Genomic DNA, 9,394 nt, shown 5'->3' on the forward strand with positions numbered 1-9,394 from the left:
TCAAAAATTGGTTTCCTTGAAAAGTTGACCAGTCATGGTTAACTCTTTGCCGCCCAGGGTACAGACTTTCTCTAGAATTAAAGCTGACTCACACCCACGATTGATAAAGGGTGAGATGGGTGAGAACCTCTGCCTCAGGGGTTCCCACACCTAGTTACACAAGAGAATCACCAGGGGGAGCTTTAAAGAAATACCAATGCCTGACCCCATTCCCAGACAGAGATTGTGATTTATTGGTTTGGGGAGAAGCTTGGGTGTTGGTTTTAAAAGGTCCCCAGGTGACTATAATGGGTAGCCAGGATTGAGAACCACTGACACTTCTGTCTCCTTGGGCGATGGATTCAATTCTACTGAATTGATATTTTAGCCTATAAGTGAAGAATGCCTCTGCCTGTTTGATGTCATGGCAGACTCCCAGAGACGAGTCAATGTCTTAACGTTTGTCTTTCCCAACTACTGGACAATACCACAAATTTCACTCCTAGAGCATAATTCGTTATACTTATTATTTTGATTCATAGCAAATGTAGATTATCCTACATGGACTAGTACTTCAGCTGGTCAGTTGTTAACACCTGAATATGATTGAACTGGTCAGATCATTATTTTAGAGAGGTTGTGTGTGATGGAAGAAGAGCTATTGAGACCTTCCCATTTTGAGGAGTATAATGAGGAGAAATGGAGGTGCAGAAGCAAACAGATTATATTTATAAATCTGCTTTAGGTTCCAAAGACATCCAGGGCTTTGGGGCTGTGGTTCTGCCCTTGTGAGCCCTGGTAAACATCCTCTTAAGTCTAGAAGAGTGATTCAAACAGTGCAGTCCCCTAAGGGACACTGGAGCCAGCTGGAAGAGCTCCCCATGGGCAAATCTCAAACAACTTGAGCAACAAAATATATAAAGTAATATTGGATTATAAAACAAAGTGCAAAATAAATACCATGAGTCCCTACTGAGAAAAACAAATGTTTGAATAAATAAATACGGGAGAATAGATAAATCTCCCATATGGAAGAATTCCAAATAATTTATGTAGATATTCTCCACCCCATAAGAGTGAGGTGCACATAGTGACTTTTCCCAAAGAGTACAGTATGGGAAGTAGGGGGTGGTGTTTTATAGTGCAGACACCTGACATACACTCCTCAGCCAGGTGATCAACGTTAATATCATCAGTCATAAATCATGGTGATAATAGGTACCCTTGATATGATGTATTGAGAAAGGCACTTCACCTCTGTTGTTTTCCTCACAAAATTTCAGAACTCCAATCTAACCATGAGAAAAACATCAGACAAACCCAAATTGAAGGACACTGTACAAAATACATGACAACTACTACTCAAAATTGGCAAGGTCAACATAGACAAAGAAAAGTCTGAGAAACTGTCCCACAGCCCAGAGAAGCTTAAGGAGAATGACTGTTAAATGTAGTCTGGTATCCTGAGTGGAATCCTGGGACAGAAAAAGGATATTAGGTTCAAAACTAAGGAAATATGAATAACATATGGACTTTAGTTAATAATAACATATCGATATTTGTTCATTAGTTGTGACAAACATCCTTAATACTGTAAGACAATGTAACAGTAGGGGAATCTAGTGCATAATATAGGAATGCTCTGTACTTCCATCATAAATTTTCTGAAAATCTAAAACAATTCTAAAATAAAAGGTGTATCAAAGAAAAAAGAAAGTGTGATTCCCCAGACCAGTGAGAATCTTGTTAAAAATACACATTCTCAGGTCCCAGCCTGGATCTCTTGAGTCAGAAACTCTGGGGATGTGGCAGCAATCTGATTCCCTGATTGAGAACTGCTGATCTAGCAGGTTGGCCAAGACCTCAGCTTCCAGACGCTTCTCATTTTAGATGAAGTCATGTTACTTTTTCTTCAATGCCCAGGAGTGAAGAATCAGATTAGGGTCCTTCGTAGTTTCTGATTACCCAATTGTCACCTTTCACAGAGGAATGATGTGCCTACCTCTCTTCTCCCTCTATTCACATCTGATCTCCAGGGCCTTTTTCAGACCCCACTGTGCTCATGTCTTCCACAGCATCTCCAACACACACAGATCTCCTCCACTTCTGAGATCCCCAAACACATAACCTGTACCAACTTGCATATTTCCAGAGGCCACAAATCACCTTAAAGTGTGAATTCTCTGGAGACAGAGGTGACCTTGGGCAAACTGTGTGATCCCTCTGTCCTTGAGTTTCTTCATCTGTGTTTTGGGGAATAGAAGAGTATTTACCCCATGGGTTTTGTGAGGACTGTGAGTTAACACTCATGAGGTGTTAAGAATAATGCCCAGCACTTAGTGAGGACCCAGTAAATGTGAGCTGGTGCTATTGTCAGTGGCGGATGTCTTGCCTCTTAAATATCTCTTCGCTTCTCCCAAAGTAGCAGGGTTGTGTGTGCAAAATAAGGGCTCAATAAAGATTGGGTGAATTGAATGGGTGAATTGAGCCCACAAAATTCCTAGTTCAAACACAGTGACCCTACCACCCCCATCAGTCTTCTAAGGCACCTTGATTTTGAGTTGGGGTGTTGGAAATATTTCATGTTATTTATATAATCCTTTTTGGATAGAGCTGGAGAATTAGTTGGAGAATCTATACAACCTGGGATTAAATTAATCTTACTTCAAGCTACACCATTTTAATTTTGATCTAAGATTATTCTAGTTCCTGAGATCCTTAGCAGAGTTTCTGTTAGCCTAAAAGACAAGATTGGTCTGAAAAGAAATTAGCACCTCAGGGACTATTCTAGTAGCAGGTAATATATTTGGATAACAGGTTCAGATTTTGCTTATTTGCTCTCTGGAACGGATTAAATAGAAATGCAACAATTTACATGCCATAAATACACAAGCCTTGGGTGTTTTGGTTTGTTTTTCAGATGGGGATTAACGTGGTGGACTCTGCAGTATCCGGATTAGGTGGTTGCCCTTATGCAAAAGGTGCTTCTGGGAATGTAGCCACTGAGGATTTGATATATATGCTTAATGGCCTGGGGCTCAATACAGTAAGTTAATTTAACATATTTTAATATTCTTGAATTCCTTGCAGATACAAATTGGAACACATCTCAGATTTGGAAAGCAATTTTGAGGTCAGAGCTTTACTACGTTTTTGCTATTTGCTAAAATGCACACTGGGAAAATACATTAAAAATTCTTTAGAGGGCTTTATAAAGTAACTTATTGCTATAGCTCAGTCACCAGTAACGCTCCCATTTCACATTTTTATAGTGCTTCGTGGCCTCCAGAGTACTTCTTCATGTATTATCTGCTTTGATTTCACACTTTGTGAGTTGGGGCCAGTGTATTTGTTGTTATGATTGTTGTTTCTGCCTTTTTGTTTTTTTTTTGATGTGGATGTTTCCTTGGAGGAAACTGAGATCTTGATTTTCTCACAGTGACAACTAAGGCTTCTGCACAAGAGCCCAGGACTCTTTTAAAATGGTCAGTGGAAAAGCAGAGCTTAATAACATTTAGCATGTGAGACTCTGGACAACAAGATCAGTCTCTTTACAGGTGGTACCCGAAAAGTCACATACTCTATAATAACATCCACCAAAATCAGCACCTTGTTTTGCCACATAGTTGTTAACATGACCCATTAGTCTATAAGACAGATTTTTTTTTTTTAGGGAAAAAAATTTAAAAGGGAAGAAAGCTGTTCACAGATTATTAGAAGTTCACAATGTTTTCTGAGATGTAAAAGCATCATCTGGGTTACAATACGGAATTTTCCTTCTCTATTTCTCCCATCTCTCCTCTTCCCTCACTCTGCTTATATTGATGCTCCTGGAGCACCAAACTGGCCTGTAGTCCCCATTTTTGCACCATTCTATTTCTCACCACCCCTCACTCAAGCTTTCGCCACCACTTGGAGTGGCCTTATTCCCCATATTCAATTTTACCTGGAGACTGAGGCACCACCATCCTCAAAAACTCTTCATCTAGCATCTCTCTACCTAGCCCCCAGGCCCACCCATACTGTTAAGTTCCTCTCCTTACTTCCATGCTAGCCTCTGTGCCTCTACCTGTGAGCCTACCCTGAGTTATGTAATGATCTTATTTCTGTGTGTAGCTCCCCCTGCAGGCAGGAGCAATTATTACAGATTATTCCTACTGGGTGCCTATTGCATAGAGATGCTCCAGAATATTCATTGGAGGGTGGATATCACTTGGCACTAAACACCAAAAGCTATTGCCTGTCTTCTCTGATTAGGAATAAATATTATTTCATTTACCAAGTAGCTTGATCATTTCCATTAGAAATATATGGCCATGACAGAAATTGAAGAAAAATAGATCCTTTCTTGGAGATTTAGATGACTGAATTGAACTCAGCTGATGCTTAATGTGTGTCAGGTCATGTTCTATAACTTGGGGGGCCCAAATGCTAATAAACCATGTCTCCATTCCTAAGAATTTCACAGTTCAAGGAGGATTGTTACATTGGGTAGCAGCTACAATTCAACCAGTTACCGAGGCTAACAAGCCAAGATTCTCCGTAGAATCCAAAGGCACTATGGCTCCCATGCCCAATCAATTATTTACCAAGAGACACTAATTTGACTTATAAAATATTTTGGTTGTTTGTCCCTTCCTTACTATCCTTGCTGTAACTACATCAGCACAAGTCCTTATCTCTTTTCTGGGTATTCATCCTCCACACCGGTCTGCTGACTTCAGACTTGCCTTTAAATTCATCCTCCATTTTACCAACAGAGGATTTCATCTAAAATACAAATATGAATATGCCTTGTTTCTGCTTGAGCACACATCAGTAGATTCTCATTTCCTGAAAATCAAAGCTGTCTTCTATCACATAATATGGCCTATTTATACCTTTGCTAGTCATCTTTGCCTGTCATTTTCCATATATACCATGGTATTTTTCAGGTGTCTTGTACTGCTCTTCTGTTTGCCTACAGCGCCCCATCCATCCTCCTTCTCCTCAATGACGCATACGCTTCATGTAAGACTTGGGTCAGCATTTACCCTTCCTGGCACCCTTCCCTGGCACACTCCTGTCCCCTGCCTTTTCCTCAGTGGCTTGATTGCCCCGCCCTCTGCCTTCATAATCATCTGAGCACATCTCTGTCAGTGACTAACTCCAGTACAGGACTTTTTGTTTAGGGTTGCATATTGCCTGCTTGACCATAAGCATCCCAAAGACAGAAACCATATTCTACGTGAGGCTCTTGAAACCCCAGGACATATCATAGTACCTAAGACATATTTAAGCACCTGGTGAGTGATTCGAGAATAAATGCAGTGTTACTTCATAATGATATCTGCTAATTAAATAAAATGGTAGAGCAAGGCCCAAATGAAATTCTTCTTTGGTATGATATCAACAAATTCCACTGCATAATTGTTATAATTGAAATTCCTGGAACGCTGGGAATCTTCCTTTGATCTCTTGCTGCATCTAATTCAGAAATGGAAGACACATGTAGCTAACTATTTACAAAATTAGATATCACTGGATTAACTATGTTAAAGTAAAATATGCCTAACAGATACTCCACCTAAAGTCATTACCATGACAAAAGCAAATTTCTCAAACCAAAACAAATGTTAGTACCCTAAGAACAACTTTATAGTAAAAAGAAAGAATGAAATCATTTATGTGTCATTTTACAAAATATTTTCCTTGAACATTCTTAAATAAAAAGAAGTAAACTACAAGAAAACAGTGCTCTAAGTGGTGTCCAGAGAGGAGTAATTGGCTATTAAAATGATGACTTCTTTATGATCTTTGTTATGAAAAGGCCCTATGAGTATTTATACTGTACTTGTGTATTTTAAGAAAATGACAGACTTACATAAATATTAAAAACCACTCCTTAATAGCAAGGAAGCCTGAGTCTGTTCAGTTTTAAGTCCACATTGTTTCTAGTCCATGTTGAGGGAGGACACAGGAGCTTATGAAATGCTACATGAGGGCAAATCTCTGGTTAATCCACCTACTGCTCTGCCTCACCCAGTGACAGTAGAGGTCCTGGGTGGGGACCTCGCTGGTGACCTTTCCTTACACCAAACCCTAGAGATGAGGAGCACGCCCTGAACTTGGCCTTCATACCTAACTGCCTATCTGTCATCCGTGGATTTGCCTAAGCCTTTGTTGATCCTATATATGTTTTCAGACAGAACAACCTCTCAGGCAAACAAGTTCCAGATGTGTGCTAAATACTACTTCATTTTATCTAACCCACAACTACTGCCTTCAATGTCATCCTAGTAATAGTGTTTCTGAATATGGTAATAAAAAATTATACATTCGCCTTTCCTATATTTCTTATGGCTTTATCAAGTTTGTTTCTTTATGTATTAAAGAGGTTTTTTTTTTCCCTAAGACATTATCTAAACCATTAACCTCCTCCAAACTATTGCCATTTTAATTGTCCTTCACTGATTTATTGTAGACTGTTTCTAGTTCCATTATTGTCCCTTCTAGAGTTTAGGTACCAGCCTGTATTACATTGAGTTATTCAGTTGTGGCTAGCCTATGGTTTTATAGAAGAACCAGAGTCAAGACACGTTTTATAAAGCAGAAAAATCTAAAATGCTGACTACATGATTCACGAAGACAAATGTTGCCCCCAAATCAATAATGAGCAACATTTTGTTTAGTAATTTTAAGTGGTTAATAACTGCTCATAAAATTAAAAGGAATCTGTCCTCTTTCTTCCTAATCCCCCTTCCCACCTGGTGTCCCTTCTTTCCCTTACCAGGGTGTGAACCTTTACAAAGTGCTGGAAGCTGGTGACTTTATTTGCAAAGCTGTGAATAAAACCACAAACTCCAAAGTAGCCCAAGCCTCCTTCAATGCTTGACTTGAAAGAATTTGTGACTTAAGGCAGAGAAGATCCATTTCAGCTACAGATATTCATCTGAAAATCGTTACTGTCAACTTCTTCTGAAGTGTGAAGTAATAGACACAGTGGAAAAAAAAGATACTTTTAAAAAGAGTATAACTGGATAGATTACAAAGTCAACGGAAAGCAATACCAGTCATCAGGTAAACTGCAAGCTGAGGCTACATAATAAAACTTTTAGACATGCTTTTGAATTTGGAGAAAAGTCTACTGGTTTGCTCTTGTAAAAATAACTTTTTAATTTAGTAGACATGAAAGTTGACCTCAGATTTCCCTAAGTATCAAATACTGTGTTAATACTTAATCAAGCTGGCTTAGCACAGCATACATGTTGTCAGTGGTTTATGTGCTCCTGCGTAGTGTGCAAAGTGTGTGGCCTCGACATTATGCGTTATGCCTCTGGATCTCAACTCTCTATTTGCCAAGTCAGTTAAATTATGGACCAAGTGCCAAATCTCCATCTGACCCTACATAATTTTTTGCAATAGAACTTGTATATTTTGAGTATGGCTAACATCTGTTAACTATTTCAATGACTTTATCTTGTTCCAAGAGGCTGTGGTCAATGGCAAGACACCATATCCTGGAAACATCTTACAACCTCCCATGTTTGTTACATGCATCCAGTTTACCATACTTTCCCTTTCATCAGTGATTGTAAAAACCAGCATGGTGTTACTCAACTATTCAGAAATGTAAGGTACAACTCTCATCCTGATGTCTAAGTTGCAGTGATGAGAATAGACTGTTACATGTACCATAATCCATGTTCATAATTTTCATATCACTTCCAAATTGCCCAAGAAAATGCCATTGTAACCCTAAGAATATTAAGGTAGTTTTTAATTCATGAAATAAACTGTTTTTCAGTGATTCAGGGTACTTTGATTAAATCACATCTTTTTTTGGTTGACTTTTTTATAGTTATTTTTAATGTTGAAGTGGCTGAAATTTTATCTTTTGTACTAGAAAGCATTGCCAGAAATAGCAAAAATTAATATGTCAAAGTTGAGAAGAGGAGCAGGAAAACTAGGTTAAGAAAAACATTTCTATAACCTAACCCAATCATATGGGGACAGTATTGTTACATGCGGGTCTGAAACATCAGTTCTATTATTTATGTAGACTTCTCCAATAATACTGGGTGATCTTATCTTTGAATAAATTTAAATATAACTTGAAATATGAAAGAGAGTATTGTGGGCTTTCTATTAAATATTCATCAAAACCATTGAAATAAAAAGAAATTCAATTAAATAAGAGAAGTACTGATTACAACAGGGTTAACTTTAAAGATTTACGGTAATAAGAAAAGAATCACAAGTGAAACATATTGGTAATTGACAAAACCAAGTTATATTTCCATGGAAGAGGCCAACTCGTCAGGTTGTGATGGGTGGGAGAGCAGGAGCTTGTCATCCAGATTACTGGGTGATTCTTTGCATTTGGGTTAGTGTTGAGGGGTGGGAGTGGTGCAGGGAGTAAAGAAAATTGCAGCTCTTTATGTCTCTGTCTGTTCCGTCTCCTTTGTACATCTCTCTTCACAAAGAACACAGCCCTACACACTGGGGAAGTAATAGGACCCCTACCATAAGTGTGCACAGCAGGATATCCACCTCCCCGTCTTCTGAAGAAACTGACTTTTCCTGTCTCTTACAGAACTGTGAAGTTCTTAATTTAGAGATATTTGGAAAAGCATCTGTTGATTCAAACTGCTTATAGAAACATCTAAGGGCAGAACTTTGCTGTTCTGAAATAAAAACCATGGACTCTTGGAAAGCAGAGCAAGTAGTGAGCAAGCCCAGCTGCGGCCTAGCACGCTCTCGCATGGCACGCACGCTGCTCTGCCGCTTCAGTTCCAAGAATACCTTGATGCTTCCTAATCACACCCCAAGAAAGTGTGTGTTTTAGGTATTTGTTACCCTTCCTCCACCCAAACCATCTAAACCCCTCTACTAGCTTAAATAGAGTTTCTTTTCTGGTTTTGAGGAAAAAAAATCACATAAAGCTGCCGGAAGTCCATAGGCAGAATCCTCCCAAAGCTATATTTCAACTAACTAGGAAAACTTGGAATTGTTGCAGGACCTACCCAAACAACCCACCTACCAATAAACCCATACCAGGCTTAGCCTTGGGGAAAGGCTTAGGAACAGCAAAGCAGTTATGACCTTTATTGAAAAACATATCAAAGTAATCTTTTATGACATCTGCCCTTAAGTCAAGGAAAATCCTTTCTATGTTCTAGAATATGTAATGTATTTTATCACATATATATGTTGATGACCTATTGTAGACAAAGACTTTAAGACTGAGTCCTCTGAAAACTATAAATTTTCTAAATTCTGGATTCATGAAACTCAGAAAGCCCACAAATAGAAGCTGGCTATGACTTTCTGAGAAAATTCAGAATACCCTTTTATATTATTTATTCTGATTACTATAATATTTAATAAACACCCTTTTAGCTTCACTTATATGGCTATTCATTCCTATGTATGT

General features: G+C 38.6%; 1 protein-coding gene across 1 annotated transcript in view; it reads left to right on the plus strand.

Moving 5' to 3' along the window:
• HMGCLL1 (3-hydroxymethyl-3-methylglutaryl-CoA lyase like 1) overlaps positions 1 to 8,170 on the plus strand; it is a 155,338-nt gene extending 147,168 nt beyond the window's left edge. Inside the window, exons 8-9 of the mRNA XM_058554130.1 lie at positions 2,900 to 3,025; positions 6,752 to 8,170. Of these exons, the coding sequence (XP_058410113.1) occupies positions 2,900 to 3,025; positions 6,752 to 6,853 (228 nt within the window). The 3' untranslated portion in view covers positions 6,854 to 8,170. The remainder of the gene's footprint in view (positions 1 to 2,899; positions 3,026 to 6,751) is intronic.
• The last annotated feature ends 1,224 nt before the right edge of the window (positions 8,171 to 9,394 follow it).

This window comes from Diceros bicornis, chromosome 14, assembly GCF_020826845.1.
Source record: "Diceros bicornis minor isolate mBicDic1 chromosome 14, mDicBic1.mat.cur, whole genome shotgun sequence".
NCBI lineage: Eukaryota > Metazoa > Chordata > Mammalia > Perissodactyla > Rhinocerotidae > Diceros > Diceros bicornis.